Raw genomic sequence first — 22,555 nt, forward strand, 5'->3', positions numbered from 1 at the left:
TTCCAGAGGGGAAGGTCTCTGGGCTGTTCCCCAACCCACATGGTGAATCTCTGAGGCAAGAAAATCCCCCAATACGCGCAGGACCCACCAAGATAGAGGAGGAACTTTGTCACACCACTAAATTCTTCTCCGCAGTGGTTTAGCAGTGTGGCTGACTGGGTTCAGTACAGCCCAAAGGACTCACAAGTGGGAGAAGGTGGTAAATCCATCCACAGGTTTAATATGCAGCAGGTTATAAAATCCCCAAACCCTTACTCCCTGGCTTGAGGACACAGTTCAGGGAGTAGGGGGTCCTCAAAACAAATTCCCTGACTAACTAAAAGATGGTGCGCTCACAAACTCCATGAATGATCCTCAGGTTCAGAGATGACTCTGGACTCCTCGGTCACTGCAGAGGGGCTGATCTCTGCTGGCAGGGATCCTCTTCAGGCAGGAGTCAGGCTGCTTCAATCCCAGGATTTCCCCTCATCACAAAGGGGTGCAGGGCTCAAGGTGCAGATTACACAACTATACTAAAATCCAAACTGTAGTTTCCTAGCCCAATGTCCAGACACACACACAGCAGGCAGCAGCCCTGGACTCGCAGCCAGAGCAGAGCTGACCATTTGGTGACTGGTCTCACCTAGGTAGGGTTACCATCCGTCCGTATTTCCTCGGACATGTCCGGCTTTTGCATCTCTAAATAGCCGTCCGGGAGGAATTGGTAACAAGGTTAAAATGTCCGGGTTTTTTTTCTCCCTCGCCTCCCTCCCTCCCTTCCATGCAGAGTGCGGCTGCTGATTGGGCAGCTGGGCCGATTGAGCCATTCCCATTGGCCTCCAGCAGCCAGAGGCCTCCCCTGCTCCCCCCTCCCTCTGTCTGCAGCCCTGTGTAACACACAAACCGACCCACTGGGCAGCGTGTTTTGCCTACACGTGGAGCCAGAATGGTAAGGAGAGTCCGGGGGGGGGGCAGTCAGGGATTGGGGCAGTGTTGGATGGGTCCCCGGCCTCCACCTGCCACCTCCCCTCCGCGTGTCCCCCCCCTCGTGTCCCCCCCCCTCCCTGCCTGCCTCTCCCTTCCCTGCTTGTACTGCCAGAGCCAGCAGCAACTGCTGTCTGCTGCCCCCGGGTCCTAGTGCCCCCATCCACTAATGGGAAGACAGGCTGCCCTTACCCTGCCCTTCCACCCTAGCCCTGAGCCTCTCCAACGCCCCAAACCCCTCAGCCCCAGCCCTCATCCCCCCTGCACCCTAATCCTTTGCCCCAGCCCGAGCCGCCTCCTGCATCATGAACCCCTCAGCCCCAGCCCTCATCCCCCTCACACCCTAATCCTCTGCTCCATCTCTGAGCCGCCTCCTGCATCATGAACCCCTCATCCTCAGACCCATAGCCCTCACCCCTGCATCCCCTCCTATCCCCCCTTCCCACACACCCCCCTGCCCTCAAACTCCCTCCCAAAGCCTGCACCCCCTCTTTGCACCGCTTCCCACTCCCAAACTCCAACCCAGAGCCTGCACACCTCACCCCCTCCTGCACACCCACTCCCTGCCCCAGCCCGGAGCTTGCACCCAGCACCCAAACTCTATCCCAGAGCCTGCACCCCTCCTGCACCCCAGACCTCCTCCCCCCACCCAACCCCCCTCCCAGAGCCTTAGGCAGGTGGGGGGGGGAGGGGTTCTGGGCACCACCAAAATTTCTACAACCCTGCCACCCATGCGAGTGGATAAGGGTCGGGGCAGTCAGGGGACAGGTAGGGTCCTGGGGGGCAGTTAGGGTGTGGGGTTCTCAGCAGGGGGCAGTCAGGGGACAAGAAGCAGGGGGGGTTGGGGTTCTGAGGTGGGCAGTCAGGGGGTGGGAAGTGGAAGGGAGTGGATGGGGGCGGGGGCAGGGCTAGGGCTAGGGCAGGGCTCCCCCCTCCCCCCCGGTGTCCTCTTTTTTGATTGTGGAAATATGGTAACCATACACCTACGGAGCTGGAGGGCTAACTCAGCCTGGCTGGGGAAGTTTCCCAGCAAAACTCTACAAACTGGGAGTCATCAGTGGAGAAGGAAAAGCCCAGCTGAGGGATCTTGCTTTCAGGTCCCTAGAGGCCAGTTCTCAGGGGGAACTCTGCATGCAGGCTTGGGACTCATCAGCTCCCCACACAGCCAGTCCTGCCCTGGCTGGCTCCAGACTGACTCAAAAATGGCTTCTCCCCTTTCCTGAACTCCCTGGGAGGGGCATCTCACTCCCTATTCGTTGCTAGGCAGACTGAGTTTGCCTTGGCTCTCCCTCCCTACCAGGGACAGAGCCCCAGGACTCTAAGTAATCTTCCTGAGGGTTACACACGTTAATGGATGGGTTAATACAGAAAGAATTCAAGAGTGACACTTTATTTCTATTTACCACAGCAAGATTCTGGGTTGAGCAGGATATTTTCATAATCTGTTTATCCCCATCCTTTTTGTGCATACATCAGCAGTGTAATCGTTAACACTGAAGGTGTCATCATTCAACTTCAGTGTTAACAACCTATTGAGATGAACTGGGGAAGTTTGTATGTTTGAGCTCTTGTTTCAGGTTATCTGCATATTCAAGCAGACACTATTACCTCTGTTCACATTTTTAGCTTATTTTTGCATAAGAACTAGAGACTTAATTTTTTAAACGGAAGCTGAGATTCTGGTACATGAGAGGGCAGCCCCTAGAAAAATGTATCAGTTCAGTGAACCCTTGAAAGCTAGCTAATATGATCACTTCTTACTGGTGTCTGATCTGGAATGGTGTTGAACTCCCTCAGTCCTTAATATGGTTCTGTCACAGACCTGTTGTCATGCCTTCGGCATGTCACTTAAGTTTTCCTTGGTTCAATTTTTTTCTATATGTAAATTAGAAATATAGTAATACCTACCTTACAGGAGTCTTGTGATTAATGAATGTTAGTTTGTAAACTGTTTTCAGATGAAAGGTAGTACAAAAATGCAAAGAATCAATAAAGTCTCTGGTTAGTTAACTATTAATTTAGAAAAAAGAACAGGAGTACTTGTGGCACCTTAGAGACTAACAAATTTATTAGAGCATATTATTTATTATTTATTAGTCTCTAAGGTGCCACAAGTACTCCTGTTCTTTTTGCGAATACAGACTAACACGGCTGCTACGCTGAAACCTATTAATTTAGATTGTTTCACAGATAGGAAATCAACTCATCTCTGCATTGCACAACCAAAACGTGCCTTGGGGCCTGTCTCATGTAGGTGAGTGATGCAACCATCAGATTTGGTAATCAGCTGACCCTTGTGATATGTAGTATTCTGCTCAGATCTGGAATCGTGCCATCCATACTTTCACAGCTTCGGTTCTGTAGCATGCAGAGACTAGATCCATGAATGAGGCTAAAATGGTTCAAGGCCAGTTGTGGAGTTCAGAGCCAGGAACGTGCCTTTAGGATGGTTAGTGGTACAACTGTTAGACTTGCTCCACTAGAGTGGCATTTGGCCTTGAGGACATCCAGTGCCCAATGGGAGATATAAAAAATAGGTGTATATTGACCAGTCATTAATGCTAAAAGCACTGTGCATGAATGTCCACAGAGTCATTTAGACTATCACTGTTCACTGAGTGCTGGCAGGGCTTTTGGCAGTGTACAGAGCATGTTTAAAGGCATTGGCCTGACCCAAGGAGTTGACATTTTGAAATAATATATAGGCTCCTTGTCTTTTTAATTAAAAGAAAATGGAAAGTAATAGACTTGCATCAAAACAAGTCTTGAATATAAAGTTTTGTTTTCATATTTAATTACATGTGTAAACAAACATCTTTGCTATAAGAGCCAAGAAACTCACGCAGTTGTCATAGCAGTTAAGCCGGACTCAGCAAGACTGTTGATAAACTCCCTTCTCCCTGGTATGACACCCGTTAGTAATCTTTCTGTGGCACGTATAGATTCCTCATATCCCATGTGTCCCTCAGGACTCCCTTCACTCTGGCATCCAAGTTCCCATCTGACTAGGAAAAAGCTGTGCCCTCCCCCTGCCCAAATTCAGTTAGCTGAAACAAGCTAGCTTAACTCAATCTACCCCACATAACTGTAATGCCCAGGAGCCAGGTATGTCAAAGGGCAGTTCTGATCAGTGGGCAGAATTCATGCATGAAGTCTGCCTGCCAGGAATTCAATCCAAGGGGAAGGTACAGCGAGGTGGCTGATGAGTCAGGTGGGATGACAAGGCAGCAAGGCAAGATTGGGTGAGGCCAAGTAGACATAACATGATCATGATCTGTGCTGAATTGCAGATCAAATCAGGTTTCCATTGTATTGTACAGTGTGGTGTGTTCTGGGCCAATCAGTACAGATGGAAACTGCTTCCAACAGAGGGACAGGTTCAGTGGGTATGTCTGTGTTGCAATAAAACACCCGTGGCTGGCCCATGTCAGCTGACTTGTGCTCGGGCTGCAGGGCTATAAAATGATAGTGTAGACATTCAGGCTCAAACTGAAGTCTTGGCTCTGGGATCCTCCTATCCTGGGATCCCAGAGCCCAGGCTTCAGCCTGATTGCGAATGTCTACACTGCAATTTTGTAGCCCCAGAGCCTAAGCCCCAAAGAGCCAGAGTCAGCGGACATGGGCCAGCCATGGGTGTTTTATTGCAGTGTAGACATACCCAATGTGGTCAACACAGGGGGAGCCTACTAGCACTGTCTTGATCCACTATGGCTCAGGACAATTAACCTCTATGTGAATGCCCTTACATGATCTCCCTTAGGGTTTTTATTGGGAAAAGTTGGCTTTAATATCCACCAGGGGCTCCATAGGAGCCCTGTCAACAGATTGCAGTGGGAACGTATTGAATTGGCATGATTTGTGTGCCCTTGCTATGTTCCTTTCGCTGACCAGAGCCACGCACTTGTGAGGCCATGCTGGTGACTTGGGGTTTCTTTGGTGGCAGAGAGCTTGTGGGTTTCTTCCATGGCAACAACTTCCACCCACATTGGTCCCCATGACTGGGGTCAGTCTGTTGAATCCTGGCCTCAGTCAAATCACTTGGTTCCAGATGACAATATCTTCATATCTTTATATTTAAAGTCAAAACAATACCCATAGGTGTATTGGCAGATTTCAGCCCCAACTCTTAGGGTCTTGGGAAAAATAAACATTATAAATAGGAGTATGTATTGAATGTATTTTCATGTGGGGAGACAGCAGGAATGTGTATAAATTTGGCGTTATAGCCTCGATACAGTTTTGATTTCTCCTCTCAAAAAATACCACATCCAAAACGTATTGGGGAGGGGGGAAGGGGAGAAATCATAAATAAAGCCTCTTGATCAACTTTATTTCCCAAACCTGGAAAATTTCTTGTCTTTCAGCAAATAGCTAATTTGTTTATATTTGTCTTGATTTATCACATGTTGTTTTAAACTCTTTAGACCAGGCCTGCACAACATGCGGCCCGGGGGCCGCATGCGGCCCGCGTGGGCTCACTGTGCTGCCCGCGGGGGTTGAGTAGGTGGACGCACTTTGCGGCCCGTGGGGGGGTAAGTAGGCAAGCGGCGGGTGAAGGAGGGGGGTTGAGTAGGCGAGCGGGCGGGCAGTGGCAGGGAGTGAGTAGGCGAGCCGGGGGAGGGGGGCTGAGGAGGCAAGCGGCGAATCGGGGGCTGACCTGTTCTACTGATCTGGTCTTGCTCCCATCCCCTCTCCCAGGGCCAGCTCCAGGCACCAGCAAAACAAGCAGGTGCTTGGGGCAGCATATTTCTAGGGGTGGCATTCTGGCGCCGGCCATCATAGGTGCCAACTCCGAGGCATGGAGAAAAAGTGCCCCCGCCGCCCCAGCTCACCTCCGCTCCGCCTCCTCCCCTGAGCGCTCCACCGCCACTCCCCTTCTCCCCCCTCCCTCCCAGGCTTGCCGCGCACAAAACAGCTGTTTCACGCAGCAAGGCTGGGAGGGAGGACAAGCCGAGCGGCAGGGCGCTCGGGGAAGGCGGCGGTGGTGGAGCGGAGGTGAGCTGGAGCGGTTCCTCTTAGACTGATGGCCGTTAATGTTTTGCACTTCAACATGTTTAACAATCGTTAATGAGTTAAGCTTTAGTAGGTATAGTTAGCCTTATGTTATGAATGGCATCAATGAACTACAGAAAGATTAAATAACTTGCCTAAAGTAATGTAGGAAGCCTGTGGCAAAGTTAAGAATAGTCTGATGCCTTATTCACAAGAGGAACCTTCCTACACAACAAAGATAACTATTTATTTCAGAAAAGTAATCCCACAGGAAAAAGATGAATGAACTGTTCTACATTGTTTCTCTTGAAAAACATTTGGTTGCTCTTTCAGACAGTCTGGTTAATATATTGTGTAAAAGAGACTCGGAACAATTCCAAAACAATATTGCATCTTTAATGTTATGCACTTATTGCTCCTGCAGTGATGAAGAAGCTATTTTAGATTAACAGTATTTGACCCTTGAACCATTACCTAATGTTTCTCTTTTAAACTGTATTTTCAAATTGAAATATTCAGATCATTATTACTTTTCCACTGGATTAAAGTTTTTTTATTGTCTATGAAATTTGGCAACTTTAACCTTTTGAAATACAAACAAAATCAAATATTACTGTGATGTATGTGAAATAGCTTGTAATAAGTCTTTGGTCTCTGTCTCCCCAAGAAATAACAGATCTAAGCTTTTGATTGCTATTGCATAATTTACATCAGTATTTTCTTCTTTGAGTAGTGTCCTTATGGGTGCTCCACTGTAGGTATTTGTGTCCCTGTGCTTCTGATTGGAGATCTTTGGTAGCAGTGTCTGTTCACCCTGCACATGCACTCTCCCCTTCTTGTGCTCTGCCTCAAGGCTAATAAGCACTGCAGGGGTAGACTACCCCCAATTCCTTCTCAATTGCCCCAGGCTAGAGATGGAGCCATTAGCAGTCCATTCACGGATACTTTACTCTCTTGAAATTCATTCTGAGCTAGTTCTAGTGTTTTCTTCTTAGTTCTCATAGCGTTTCCTTTAGTTCTTTTCTTCCCTGTTAAAACCAAACAAACGTTATTTGTTTTACCCTTCTCTCCCCCCCTCCATACTGGGAAATGCCCCCAGTAAGGGGAATTTCCAGGTTGCCTGGGTTTAAGAGGTCTCTCTCCTGCAAGGAGTCCATTCTGGTAATGGATGGGCATTCCTGCTGTGTCTGTTACCAGATTCCCCCCAAAAAACAGGAACTGAAGCTAAAGCTGCTCCTTATGGAGGGTGCTCTCTGGCCTGTAACTGACTGTGCCCAGAGTCTTACAGGCAACACAAATCTTCTCCATAGCCTTCCAGTGAACCAAGGAAGAAATCCTCAGATGCTCCATGGAAGACCTCCAAAAAGAGATCCTCAAGCCTTCATAGTGAGCCCTGAACCAGTGAGAGGAGGTCCCTGGCCCATTCAATCTCTTTGGTACCAACAGCACTGAAGGCATCTAAACACAATACCCACAGATTGTGTGGGTCCAGTGTGACAGATACCGCTGGTATGCCTAAGGACCCCCTGGGCACAGGCACCAAATCAATGATGATGCCGGTCACGGACAGGTGTGGAGATTGTGCCACCTCTGGGAAGAGGCAACCATCATCAGAGCGCTTGATGCAGCCAAGATTGCGAGCTCCCTCAGTACCGCCAACTCAATAACAGCAACCGCTAAGGGTACCAAATACTGTGGCACAATAGGAATTTAGGTTCTCTAAGGACCTCACAGTATCTAAGGTATCGAGTCTCATCTAATTGGTACCAGGGCCTCAGTACTGGGCACATCTTGAACTCCATAATGACCACCAGCACTGATCCATGCACCTCTGTATCGGCTCCACCATTTTCCACTGGAGAGTCGGATAATGGCCAGGAGGTCATCTCCCATCACTCACTATGCTTCCTCCCGCTACCAACCTGGGCCTTCCCAGTCATATCCTCAGTCTGGACCTCAGCCCCTGTGGTATGACTAACCATGGGGTCAGCCACCCATGCCTTTTCCACCGCCCCTGTAGCCCTGTTGGGATACGTGGGCAGCATTATATACTGTGGAGCCTCAGAACCTCTGAGGAGATCCTGGAGGAGTAGGAGGTGGGACTAGAGGAGGAGGTTATTCACGAACCTGGACCTGCAAATTAACATCCAAAAGTCAACCTTAACTCCAGTGCAATGTTTGGCGTTCATAGGGGTTGACCTCAACTCACTGCAAGTGAGGGCGCTCCTTCCACAACACAGATTTCACAGCCTGTCCACACTTAGAGACAGTTCAAGCTAGCCCTCAAACATTGCCCAGATGTTCCTCCAGCTTCTGCAGCACATGGTGGCTGGTATGTTTGTAATATTTCATGCCAAACTATAGATAAGGTGTCTGTAGACATGGTTCAGCTCTGTTTATAGGCCAAAAAAAGACAGGTTAGACAACCCTCTCTTGTTGCCTTCCAGGATCAAAGACCCGGTAAATGTTTGCACGGGGGTCCTGTTCACTCAGCCCTCCCTTGACATTACTTCTCACTACAGACTCATCTCTCATGGGTTGTGCTGCACACCTCAACAACCTCATGACTCAGGGCAAATGGTAGTCCTCTGAGGTGACTCCTCACATCAACGTTGTCTAACTCAGGGTGGTCAGGAATGCTTGTGTTCACTGCTCAGAGGTACACACATGAAGGTCATGACAGAGAACATTGTGTGCTACATAAATCATCAGGGAGGTACCAGATCATCCTACTTCTGCGCAAAAGTGCTAAAGCTCTGGAACTGGGGCATTTGCCACAATGTTCTAATATCGGCAGCCTACCTATCATTAGTACCGAACACAATAGCAGGCAGTTTTCACATGACCACGAGTGGGAAGTGAACCCCACAGTACTTCGCAGCATATTTTGTCAATGGGGGACACCGACAAACTTGTTCGCTACTTACCTGAACAGGAAATGCCCACATTATTGCTCCAGGGCTGGCTTCGGACAGCACTCATTAGGGGACGGTCTCCTTCCATGGGACAAGGGCCTTCTTTACGCCATTCCCAGTTCCCTCTCTTGTTGAAGGTCCTGTTGAAAAGAAAGAGAAAAAGCAAACGGCGTACTGATTGCTCCCACCTGAGTGAGACAGATGACGATGTGTCCACCAATCCCTCTTCAACCCACTCCTTACCTCCTCTCGCAGAAAGAACAACACACTCTCCATCTCAACCTGCAGATACTCCAGCTCAAGGCTTGGCTTCTTTGTAGTTCCAACGCATAGAGTGCTCCCACTCCCAGGAGGTACAGGAAGTGTTACTACACAGTAGGAAATTGGTTACCCGTCATACTTAACTACAAAAGTGGATGAGGTTTGGTGCAATTCCAGGCACGTTATCCCTACATCTGCTATTCTCCTAGTGGTGTTAGAATACATATTGGCTCTCAAGAAGACAGGGCTATACCTCAGTTTGCTCAAGCTACATCTGGTGGCTGTAGTGGCACCATCAACAGGTAGAGGGATACTCAGTTTTCTCACACCCAACTACAAAGAGATTCCTTAAGGGCATAACAAACCTCTTTCCCCACCCAGATGCCCTACTCCAACATGGAACCTAAAACTAGTTTTAAAGAGCCAGACTAGATCACCCTTTGAACCAATGGCTACTTGTTTTCTTACACACCTGTCAATGAAGATAGCATTTCTGGTGGCCATCATCTCGGTGAGGAGAATAGGGGAAATAGCAGCACTTATGGCACACCCTGCTTTACAGTATTCTTTCACAACAAGGTTACTATCTGGCTACACCCAAAGTTTATTCCTAAAGAGGCCTCATCTTTTCACATGAACCAACCAAATCCCCTCCCAACTAAGCCTCACCATGTTAACAGAGAGGCCATATTGCACATGCTAGATGTTAGGAGAGCCCTAGCCTTCTACTTGGACAGGACAAAGACTTCTAGGAAATCTGCTAAGCTCTTCCTTTCCATTGCAGAAAGGTCTAAAGGCACAGCAATATCAGCCCAGAGACTCTCCAAATGGGTCTTGAACTGTATTAAGCACTGTTTTCATGTTCGCAATATAGTACCTTTACCTGGAATTCGCACACACTCCACAAGGTTAGTTTGCTCCTTTGTCGCCTTCTCAGGAATGTCCCTGTCTTGGAAATCTGCAGAGCAGCCATCTTGGGCATTTGCACATACCCTCACAGAACCCTATGCCATCACTGGAGACTATGCTTCCAATGCTAGTTTCGGCTCTGCGGTATCATCATCCATAACAGACTTGACTCCAAAGCCCCAACCTCCCATTAGGGATACTGCTCAGGAGTCACCTATAGTGGAGCACCCATAGGAACACTACTCAAAGAAGAAGAGGAAGTTACTCACCTTGTGCAGTAGTGATGGTTCCTTGAGATGAGTGTCCCTATAGGTGCTCCATAACCTGCCCTCCCTTCTGTTTCAAAGTTATTGATAGGGACTCTGTGGTAGAGAAGGATCTGAAGGTGGTTCACTTGCACAGCACTAATTAGCCTCAAGGCAGAGCATGAGAAAGGGAGAGTGCATGTGCAGGCTGAACAGACACTGCTACCAAAGAGCTCTGATCAGAAGCACAGGGATGCACATTCATCTACAGTGGAGCACCTATAGAGACGCTCATCTCAAAGAACCATTGTTACTGCACAGTGTGAGTAACTTCCTCTTAATCAACACATTAAAGCTCCCTGTATTTTTGCTTTCCAGCTGCAGATGAAATTCTTAAAGGAATAGACTTTCATTTTCTCAACTGAAAAGACTGCAAAGTAAACTTTCAAACATGAAAGGGCAATTGAGAAACTCTTGGCCTGAGGTATTTTTGTTACACAGTTGGAAGAAAGTTTTGTTTGTTGAGATTTTGAGCTAATTAAATATTTTTCCTCCCAGTCATACAGTAACTGCTTTTAAGTTTAGCTGTAAAATGCATTAGTTTCTGCTTCAACAGACTGACTTGGCATGGCAAAAGTAGCTTGGTTCAAAACCAAGCTGATGTGTAGAAGTTCAGTCCTTTAGCACCAAGAGGTCTGCAGTAGTTAGTGTTGTCAGGATATTCAGAATCCAGCATTTCAATTTCCAGAGGTCAGGAAGGAGGTCTGCATAGCATTAAAGCAGATTTACTTTTCATCCAAGGAGCTAAAATACACAGTCAAAGTTGGCCAGTAGTCATGTTGATTTTTATTTTATTTTATTTTTTTGAAGTTGGAGTAGATAGGAATTTGACTGTCTTGACTCAGGCTTGGATCCTCCTCCACCGAGGGGCCTGGCATTCTGGATCCAAGCTATGGGTTAGCACGATTTGCTTGTAGACAAAAGGGGGCGGGTAGGCTGGAGCCTGAGTTCAAACTCAGGGTTCAAGCTCTATTTCTTTGCAGTGTGGATGCATCCCCACTGGACTCATGCTCTTGGAGTCTGCCAGAAGTAATCCCACACACTGACTTTTTGTACTCTGGACAGTCAAGTTTTCCCACACTGCACCATGAACAAAGGGCTATAGTGGTCACATTTTGGGAGGCCATTAGGAAGTCTGGGCTATGAGGGTTAGATTTGGGCCCACATAATGCAGTATAGATGCTGGAGACCCAGGTTGGGACCCAGGCTTCAACAATTCATGGCCTGGGGTTACTAATGAGTGTAGATGCTCAAGCCCTAGGTTATCAAACACAGTGTCTGTTAACTTGAGTTCTGCTAATCCTGGACACACATTGCAGTATAGACATACCTTAAAGGACTGCCCAGGCTTTCCTTGGTTTATAAATAGTTCTATAACTATTGTGCAGAGTGGAATGTAGGCTGCCAAATCGTACAAGTTCTGTCTCGCGCGCGTACACACACACACACACTATTGCAAAACCCTCCTTATTTTCTAAGCAGTAAAAAGTTCTTCTGGTGTATCATAGTTTGCCATGAAAAATCTGACACAGTAAGATCTGTTCACCATAAAATAGACAGGAAGCTAAAAGTGCTTTTTCTATGAATTGTGCAATTAATAAATAAAATGCATTGAAGGAATTGGATTTCTGGTACAGTCCCTCAAGTCACACTAATTAGAAAAAAGCATGGTCAGTATTTAACTCACCCTATTGTACATGCATATTATTCCACATCTCCAATGGGCAAAGGATATCTTTGAAAATATTTCAGAATCTATAGCTGTTCTGTCACTCCCCAATTATTTGTCTTTGAATAGTACACTGAGAGGCTGAGTTGAAGCTTGGCTTGGGCCTGCATTAGAGGTGGCTGGAGGACAAAAATTCCATGACAACTTCTGTGGTTTTGAAATTTGTTTTCGTTCCACATTCGAACAAAATCAAAACTGTTCAAATGTTTTTGCAGAACAGAATTGTGTTGAAATGTCCATTTTCTGTTTGAAAGATCAAGTTTTCAATTTAGGTCTCTTTTTCTCTGGTCAGAAGTGACCAGAGATGCCTGGACCTCAGAAACCTTCCTGTCAAAAGCATTGTTAAAATCAACATGTCTACCCGATACGTTTTGGCTTTGATGAAACAGTGTATTCTCATGAGAACACATGTAGCTAAAATGCAGTGTAATTGTTTTGACTAAGAGAGATCCTTAAGAAAATGGTCATTGTTTGTGATGACTGCACATGTTTAACTGCATGAAATAGGCTGTTGGGCAAAAGCAGAAAACAACTTCTGAAGACATGATCCTCTGAAGATGTGTATCAGTTTTCTGACATCGGACCAACTGACTTTAACTTCTGATAAGCCAAGAAGATATTGGAGAGAATTCCTTGTACCAGCATGCACATGTATTTCAGCGGTATTACCCTGATCCTGCAGTGGGATGTCCCAGCACAGATCCAAATTCCCACGAAGACTCCCACTGAAATAAAAAGGATTGGTGAACATAAAGGTCTACGCTAGCAGATCCCTTTGCAGGATCAGAGAACTATTGCTGCAAAACCAAATATGGTAAAAATTTGGTTGTTAAGAATAAAGTTAAGATAAATGGAACAAATTACTGACTATTAGATAACTGAAGAAAAATGGACTGAATAGGTTGAACTAAATAAAAAACGGATCAACCACTGGTACAACTTTTCTACCAATAATATGTATACTTACTGTAGTCCATTACCTACTATATGCATCAGATCTGCTCTCTTCACTTATCTTGTACATCTGACATCCTCTCCTTTAAAGCTGATATAAGAAAATATCTATCATCAAAATGCTCTTTTATCTTTTAAAAATGCAATGTCATGGCAATTTTATCCCAGTCACAAAATTTACCTATCCACGCTTCTGAGCTGCTGCTGCTGATGGTTAAAGTCTAGTTATTTACTTCTCCTGTCCAAAAAACACTATTTGTCTTCAAAGGATGGGCAAGTGGGATTTAGCAAGGCTACTTACAGCATAGCTTTTGCTTTTAGTAATAAAATGGTAATAATTAAAGCAACTTAATTAAGACTCTTCAGGCCACATTTTCCCCATCACTCATACTCTGAACTGGATACAGATGGAATAGTTAGAATTTCAGCTATTCCGCTACACCTCCACAATTTAAATGAAATATGTAAATAAGGCCCAAGTCCTGTAGTAACAGAGGGTCCTGTGGCACCTTTAAGACTAACAGAAGTATTGGGAGCATAAGCTTTCGTGGGTAAGAACCTCACTTCTTCAGATGCAAGACATCTGCATCTGAAGAAGTGAGGTTCTTACCCACGAAAGCTTATGCTCCCAATACTTCTGTTAGTCTTAAAGGTGCCACAGGACCCTCTGTTGCTTTTTACAGATTCAGACTAACACAGCTACCCCTCTGATACTTGAAGTCCTATAGTGATATTCATAAGGGTGGACCCCTGTGCCAGGACAGAGCCCCAGTGACTTCAATGTTTCCACCCAGGGATGTGCCCATGTGGATATCCTTACACAATCAGGAAGTACATAAATGGCTCATTACTGTATTCCTTAATTCTACAAAACCTTTGGTAGACTCTCCTGAATCCAAAATATCTATCTTTAATTTGTAATTGAAGACCATTTCATTGTATCTATCTTTGCTGCTACTGTGATACCAGATAGTGTTGCTAGTGTGTGTGTGTGTGAGAGAGAGATATCAGGGGATGCTTCTTTAAATAACTACAACAACATTGGAGCATTTTTTTCAATAAATATGTATCTTTACTCACAGTATCATTCTCTCAGTCAAGGCCTACTCCTATTCCCATTAACATCAGTGGCATCACTACTTTGATCTTTAGGGGAGCAAGATCAAGCCATGTACCTTTTCATTTACTACTGTGTATAATGAGAGGACTTACAATGCATTTGTCCATTCCTAAATTTGTTTTGGTTAATCCTATCCAAACACAAGTTCTAACTAATGCTACCCTCTGTTTGGTACTCTACAGTTGACACTCCAGATCCATATGTGGAGCTGTTCATCCCCTCAGCCCCTGACTGCAGAAAGAGAACGAAACACTTCAACAATAATGTGAACCCTGTGTGGAACGAGACCTTTGAGTTTATTTTGGACCCGAACCAGGAAAATGTTCTGGAGGTAAATCATGTACTGAGGTACAGCTAGAAATGGAAGTTGAGCAGTGTCAGGAGGGTTAAACAGCAAAACTTTGCACTTACACAACATCTGTTATCTGAGCATTTCAACGTTTTCTAAACATTAAGGTTTTGCCTTTTATACACAGCCCTGAGTAAGGGGTTGGTACATAAGTTGCACCATCCCAGGAGCAGCCTTGGGTGGCATTGTGACACTGATACTTCTGAGTCACAATTTCTTACCTGTTTGCTACTGAGACTAGTAATTTACTGTTCTCTACAGTAGCAGCAAGCTAGTATTTTATCCCTTCGTTGGCTCATCTACTTTGGCCAGCAAGTAGGTGGGGGTGGAACCAAGTCTCTGCCTATTCCCCTCTTCTCTCTGCCAGCTAGAGGAGGGAGTAAATGGGAGATTAGCTCCACTTACTTCTATATGCCTGTACCCAAGGTCTGAGGCCATGTCTACACTTACCGCGGATTGACGCTGCTGCGATTAATGCAGCAGGGGTCGATTTGGCAGGTCTCGTGAAGACCTGCTAAATTGACTGCAGCGCACTCTCAGGTCCACTTTGGTACTCCATCAGAATGAGAAGACTAAGGTAAGTCAATGGGAGAACGTCTCCCTTCAACACAGCACAGTGTAGACACTGCAGTAAGTTGACCTATGCTACGTTGACTCCAGCTACGTTATTCACGTATCGGGAGTAGCATAACTGAGGTCGACTTAGCCCTGTAGTGTAGACAAGGCCTGAGTAACCACCTCTATGGAGCATAAGGGAGCTGTCACTCCTTTGTACAGGCATCTAGTCCAAATCACCATCAATCCCTAATTAATTAAGCCTTTTGTACACACACTGTTATAATATTGTTAGTCTAACCATTTTAGTGTGTCAAGAGTTTACGGGTATATTTTCATTGCAGAGTTTATTCAGGCTCTTATTTGGTAACCTGTCCACTTTGCAGAGAGGACACAGGCTAAACCAGTGGTTCTCAACCAGGAGTACTCAGAGGCCTTCCAGCGTTTACATCAACTCATCTAGATATATGCCTAGTTTTACAACAGGCTATACTAAAAAACACAAAGTCAGTATAAACTACAATTTCATACAGACAAGGACTTGTTTATATTGCTCTATATACTATATGCTGAAATGTAAATGCAATATTTATATTCCCATTAATTTATTTTATAATTATATGGTAAAAATGAGAAAGTAAACAATTTTCAGTAATAGTGTGCTATGACGCAAAATCAGACTAAAAATACAAATAAGTAAGTAGTTTTTAAGTGAGATGAAAGTCAAATCAGACTCCTGAAAGGGATTCACTAGTCTGGAAAGGTTGAGAGCTATTGGGCTCAACCACTCAAGTGCTGATAGTCTTCAATGTCTTCTTACAGTTTCTCCCCATGTGCTCTGAAGGACAGACAAGTTCTCCCACAATTCACTGGGAGAGGATCATAGAGAGGCCTATCTGCTTACTGCAGCACAAAGAACCAGGGTCTCTGATCCCTGAAGTCTTAGCAACACACTTGGGTGAGGGCAGCATCAGTGAGAGAACACAGTAACTCATGTGTGGCTTTGTATTGTGGCTGCTCACACCTGGGCTAGGCTAGTCCAGCTGCTCACAGCTGGGTGCCCATCACCTTAGTTATATATGTAGAAAGGTACCCTAAGTGATTTGCCTGGGGGACACAACCTGGAAGTAGGAAATCTGAGAATAGAACTCAAAGTTCTAACTCCTAGTCCCCTGTTCTAGTCACCAGCTAGATGTCAGCACAAAGAATGGAATGAGTCACTTTTCTTCACAGGAAAGTATTTGTAGAAACCGCAAGAAAGAAAAAAAGCAGAAGTTAGGTCCACCGGTGCTTCCCTCTCCTGCAATTACTGGAAATAGACTGTGATGCACCCACCCTACCAATGTGATATATGCCATCATGTGCCAGAAATGCCCCTCTGCCATGTACATTGGCCAATCTGGACAGTCGCTATGCAAAAGAATAAATGGACACAAATCAGACATCAAGAATTATAACATTCAAAAACCAGTAGGAGAACACGTCAATCTCCCTGGACACTCAATAAGACTTAAAAGTGGCAATTCTTCAACAAAAATCTTCGAAAACAGACTCCAATGAGAAAATGGAATTAATTTGCAAACTGGACACCATCAAATTAGGTCTGAATAAAGACTGGGAATGGATGGATCACTACAAAAGTTAATTTCCCCCTGCTGATACTCACCTTCTTGTCAACTGTTTGAAATGGGCCACCTTGATTACATTGCCCTCATTAGGACTACAAAAGTGATTTTTTCCTCCCTTGGTATTCACCCCTTCTTGTCAACTGTTGAAAATAGCTCACTTCCACCTTAATTGAATTGGCTTGTTAGACCCACCACTTGGTAAGGCAACTCCTATCTTTTCATGTGCTGTGTATTCATACCTGCCTACTGTATTTTCCACTCCATACATCTGATGAAGGGGGTTTTAGCCCACGTAAGCATATGCCCAAATACATTTGTTAGTCTCTAAGGTGCCACAAGGACTACTCGTTGTTTTTGATGATACAGGCTAACATTGCTACCACTCTGAAACCCACCTGATGCTACTTCATGATCCCTCCTCAACCCTCTTGTTGTAAAGAGGAAGTAAATAATAATAAAGAAGCCCAAAACATCCTTGCCAATGTGTCCTATGCCCATGACATCAAGCTTGACAATCAGCTGCACCCCTTGTATGGGAGTAACGCTATCATTTTAGTTAAAACTATCATTATAACTGGGAATACAGTGAGAGACCTCATTGGTGATGAAGAAACTATCCACATTTTCCACCTTTTGTAAGGTAGATTATGACAGTTATCTGCCAGGGAAGAATTTCACATGTCTCCAAGCAGTTATACTACACATTGTTTTTATAAGGTGCAGAATGTCCATATTGTCTCATGTTGCTGTCTAATTCAAATAGTATAGGAGTTAAGATACATATTCTCATTTTACTCTTGCATTATGTGTACAAAGGCCAAGTCTACCACAGCAGAAAGGAGAATCTATAATATCATGCATCTTACCAAGTAGCTACTGAAGGAGCATAGAAAGAAAGATGGGAAGCTAGTGTCACAACAAGGGCAGAGTTAAGATTCTTTGAATGACTTCAATGTGCATTTCACGTATTTGGTTTCTTTTAAGTTTAACCTCATTTGTTTTGTTTTGTATTTATCCCATAAATTACTGACTCATTCTTTAACTCCATCTTAACAAGGTTTGTTTGAATCTCCTTTGGTTCCCCTCACCCCCATCTCAATTTAAAAATTTTTTAAGATGCATTGGAAGCAGGGAAGAGGATGCCCTGCAGAGCTACACATTTTAAGGCAGTGGGAAGTGATAGAGCAGTGCTTTCTTCAGGAGAATCTGTCACAAGGGATCCTGGCAGAGTTCAGGGGCTCTGCATAGTCTCTAGCCTCTGTCAGTTCCCACTACTTACCTGACTCCATACTTTGATTTGGCTCCCTTTATTAGCTTTCCTTGTTTGTGGCTCATCTAAGGCTTGGTCTACACTTACCCCCCAATTCGAACTAAGGTACGCAACTTCAGCTACGTGAATAACGTAGCTGAAGTCGACGTACCTTAGTTCGAACTTACCTCGGTCCACACGTGGCAGGCAGGCTCCCCCGTCGACGCCGCGGTACTCCTCTCGTCTAGCTGGAGTACCGCAGTCGACGGCGATCACTTTCTGGTTCGACTTATCGCGTCCAGACAAGACACGATAAGTCGAACCCAGAACTTCGATTCCCAGCCGCCGAACTAGCGGCTGGGTGTAGACATACCCTAAGATTCTCACAACCTGCTATGGGCTTTAGAAGGTGAACAGGAGCCATGGGCCTGATTCTCTGCATAAGGTCTACAATAGCTCCTGCAGTCTTTAAAAATCAGCTGAGTGAGAAACTGAGGATGGGGAACAGGAGTCAAAGTACAGCTGGTCTATCTGGTAATAGTGACATAATAGACAGAATCCTCTTAGATAGCATGGGTCGAATTCTGCTAACAGACTCTCAAACTTCACTGTGGTTGCATGAATGTGCAGAATATGGAATTTGCTCAATAAGATTTAAAAAGATTAGTTTTTTAATAGTCTAACTGTAATGGCTAATGGCTTATCCAAAATGCCTTCCTCAAAGCAATAACACATCTTTCTGTTCTGTTTGTATGTATTATAATGTCAGGAAGAAATTGGGTAGATAGCAAGCTATTTAATTCAATGTGGTCTCAGTCATTTCTTACCGTGATATGCTCTGAATTACTTACTTTTCGCTATTGTATGGTCTGACTAAGTGATTTCCTGCTATGGTAAGAATTCAGACAGTTCCTAAAACATAACTTGTAAATCATCTTTGATTTTGAGGTGTTGCTCACTCTTTTTTCCCATCATGGTTTTATGTAGTCATTAAAAAGCATAATATTTTATGAGCTGGCATCTAGTGCAATATGGTATGAGTCGATTTCCAGTATAATGCAGCAGTAACCTAATTCCAAGATTATATAAGTATCCCTTTCCTGTAGCAGACCTACCAAGATATGTTATAAACAGGAATTCAGTGTGATTACTTAAACTAATGAAAGATTTTAGCTGGTTCCTGAGTCATATGATATATAAGGCTCTGAAAATTAGCACTACAGAGTCAGTGACACTACATAATAATGGTAAGTTGCATATTAGTTAGCAAAATGTATAGTGGCCATGGTAAAGGTTTACTGTAATATAAATTCTCTAGACTACTAGAAATTGTGGCAAAGCTCTGACCTTGTCTCAGTGGGTGCTGCGCTTCCAGGCGGATTATGCTAGCCTCAGAAGCTCACTGTGACCCTCAACATAGCACTTTTCTCTCTACAGGCAAGGGTCACAGCTTACTGAGCCATTTTCATCATAAGCCAGCAAGGGAGGTGGGAAGTAGCAACCCTCCCTCGCACGTTCTCTGTTGTCTCTCAGTCTCTGTGATTAATCATGGATGGGGGGAGCCTGGGCCTATCCTCTACTCCAGGCTCCAGCCCACAGACCCTAGTAGTAGCAGCTATTGGTAGCTGACTTTTTGAAACCGGATGAGTGCAAGTCCCTGAGCCACTTCCCCACAGCAGCCCCCACTTCCTCAACATCTACTTCACCCTTACCTCAGGGCCTCCTTCCTTGTGCCTGATAGGGTTCATACTGCCCAGTTTCTCCAGCAGCACGGCTTCCTCCTACAGCTCCTGGCATGCATGCATGCCTAACTGACTAAATGGGAGGCTTTTAACTAGTTCCAGCCAGCCCTTGATTGGCTTCAGGTGTCCCAATCAACCTAGCTATCTCCACTGCTTTCTAGAAGGATCTTAATGAACCCCCGATGTCTTTATTAACCTGGAGCAACTGCCATTTGATTACCATGGTAACAGGGATTTGTTTAGTCTGGGATTAACACACCTGTTTCTTACTACTTTCCTATATCCATCTGGCCTTGCCCCATCACAAAATATAAACTTTATGTCTAGTTTAAAATTGTCTGTAGCATGGTATTATTACACACACATGCAAATCTGAGAAAAGTCTTTGTATTTTGCATAAAATGAAATGGCAGAATTTGACACTCTGTGTAGGATGACACACTGAAAAATGCCTTTCCACCATAAGAAAGGCACTTCACACTCAAAGGGCATGGCTACACTTGCAGATGTAGAGCGCTTTGAGTTAAACCAGCCTTCGGAGAGCAAAGTAGGGAAAATGCTGCACTCTGTTCACACTGACTGCTTCAAGCGCACTGGCGTGGCCACATTTGTGGCACTTGCAGTGGCATTGGGAGTGGTGCATTATGGGCAGCTATCCCAGCATGCAAGTGACTGCAACGTGCTTTTCAAATAGGGGGTAGGGTGGGGTGGACTGTGACAGGGAGTGTGTTGTGTGTACATGGGGGGAGAGAGAGTGGGTTTTTGGGGGGCTGAGAGCATGTCAGCATGCTGTTTTGTAAGTTCAGACAAGAGCAGATCCTCTCTCTCCCCCCGCCTCTCTTTCTCACACACAACATTCCATAGTAATGGTTGATTTGTCTCGGAGCAGATAAGCAGCCGGATGTCAGAAATGGAGATTTCAAAGGGCACTTCCACATTCCTGCAGCGATTCAAAACAATGACAAGAGTGGCCACTTGACTTAAGGGAATTATGGGATGTTTCTAACAGAGAGCAGTAATGCAACACCTCGATCACACTGGTGCCACAGCACTCCAGCAGGGGTGCAGCAAACGTTATTCCTCTCACCGAGGTGGAATACCAGGGGTGCTCTAGCTGCGGAGTCAGAGCGCTCTACGTGCCTTGCCAGTGTGGACAGGGAGTGAGCTAGTGCACACGGGGCTCCTTTATTGCGTACTAACTCACAAGTGTAGCCAAGTCCCAGAACAAAACAAACACCCCAACCCAAGAAGAGTTTTAATTCCATAGAGAGAGAAGTACCAGAGATGCTATTAAAGTCTCCTAGGGACTTTGCTATTCTTGTGGATTTTATGTAAATGGCACTCCGGTCCCATGGTGATTGGAGGCAGTATAAAACCCTAAGATAGATATTAAAAATACAACTACAATTATTAAAATAGTGACTGCCATCCTAACACACAGTACATCCTTCAAGGGTGTTGCATCCAGCATGCGGAGTTTTATATCATGCCTCATCTTGAGAGATGGAGGAATTGATCACAGAACTAAAAATTAGTGATTGCTTAGGTGCAAGTGATCCAGGCTTGATTATACTTGTTATATGCAAACAGAAATAAAGACCAAATCACTTATGTATTTGTTACTTTAAAACTGCCAATTTCACAAAAATTAAAAAAGTGAGCAAATCATCTGTGAGAAAGAATGTAAACAGAAAAATGTGCATAATTGTGAACTGTTTAAGAACACTATATTAGGTGACCCAAAAGCTGCAACCTGTCTTAGAGGGGGAAGTGAAAGCAGCCTCTTTAAAAAATAAAGGAGAGAAGATTAGGGGGGAGGCAATTGAGTGCAATGAATATAAGTTAGAAGCTAGGAATTGTAGAAACTTGACAAGGGAAGCAAAAGGACACAAGGCAAAATCTATGGCCGGCAGAGGGAAAAAAAATTATTTTTCCAAGTAATTAGGAACAGAAGGAATGGTATTCATCCATTACTGGATGGAAATGGTAGAATTGTCAATAATAATGAAGAAAACACAGAAGTGTTCAATAAATACCTGTTCTGTATTTGGGAAAAGGCTAAATGATGTATTCATATCTTGTGAAGATAATGAAATACTTTACATTACAACAGTAACTCTGGAGAATGTTAAACTGTGACTATTAAAGTTAGACTTTTTCAGCAGGTTTGGATAATCTGCATACAAGAATTTTAAATAAACCAGCCAAGGAGCTCCTTGGACAGTTAATGTGGATTTTCAATAAGTCTTTGAACAGTGGAGAAGTTACAGAGGACTGGAAGAAAGCTAATGTTATGTCAATATTTAATAAGGGTAAATGGGATGACTCAGGTAATTGTAAGTCAACCTGATGTTGAACCCAGGCAAAATAATGAAATGGCTGATATGGGACTTGATGAATTGAAGGAAGTTAATATAATTAATATCAATCAACATTGGTTAATGAAAAATCGATCTTGTTAAGCTAACTTGATATCTTTTTGATATACATTTACTTGATAAAGGTAATAGTGTTAATGTAATATGCTTAAGCTTCTAGAAGGCTTGGTACTACATAATATTTTGATTTAAGAAACGAACTGGCTCATATCTCACAGTGTGATTGTAAATGGGGAATCATTGAGTGGGTGTGCTTCTAGAAGGGTCCTGCAGGGATCAGTTCTTCAGCTGATGCTATTTAATGTTTTTGTCAATGTTCTGGAAGTAAACATAAAATCATCGCTGATCAAGTTTACAGATGACACAAAGATTGGGGAAGTGGTAAATAATGAAGAGGACAGGTCACTGATACATAGCAATCCAGATAGCTTGGTAAACTGGGTGCAAGCAAACAGTATGCGTTTCAATACTGCCAAATGTAAAGTCATTGTAAATATTTAGGAAGA

General features: G+C 44.5%; 1 protein-coding gene across 1 annotated transcript in view; it reads left to right on the plus strand.

Annotated features, from left to right (window-relative positions):
- LOC112103418 (cytosolic phospholipase A2) overlaps positions 1-22,555 on the plus strand; it is a 100,646-nt gene that overhangs the window by 10,165 nt on the left and 67,926 nt on the right. Inside the window, exon 2 of the mRNA XM_026655743.1 lies at positions 14,331-14,479. Coding sequence (XP_026511528.1) covers positions 14,331-14,479 — 149 coding nt within the window. The remainder of the gene's footprint in view (positions 1-14,330; positions 14,480-22,555) is intronic.

Source organism: Terrapene carolina, unplaced genomic scaffold, assembly GCF_002925995.2.
Source record: "Terrapene carolina triunguis isolate 2854851 unplaced genomic scaffold, T_m_triunguis-2.0 Scaffold211, whole genome shotgun sequence".
Classification (NCBI taxonomy): domain Eukaryota; kingdom Metazoa; phylum Chordata; order Testudines; family Emydidae; genus Terrapene; species Terrapene triunguis.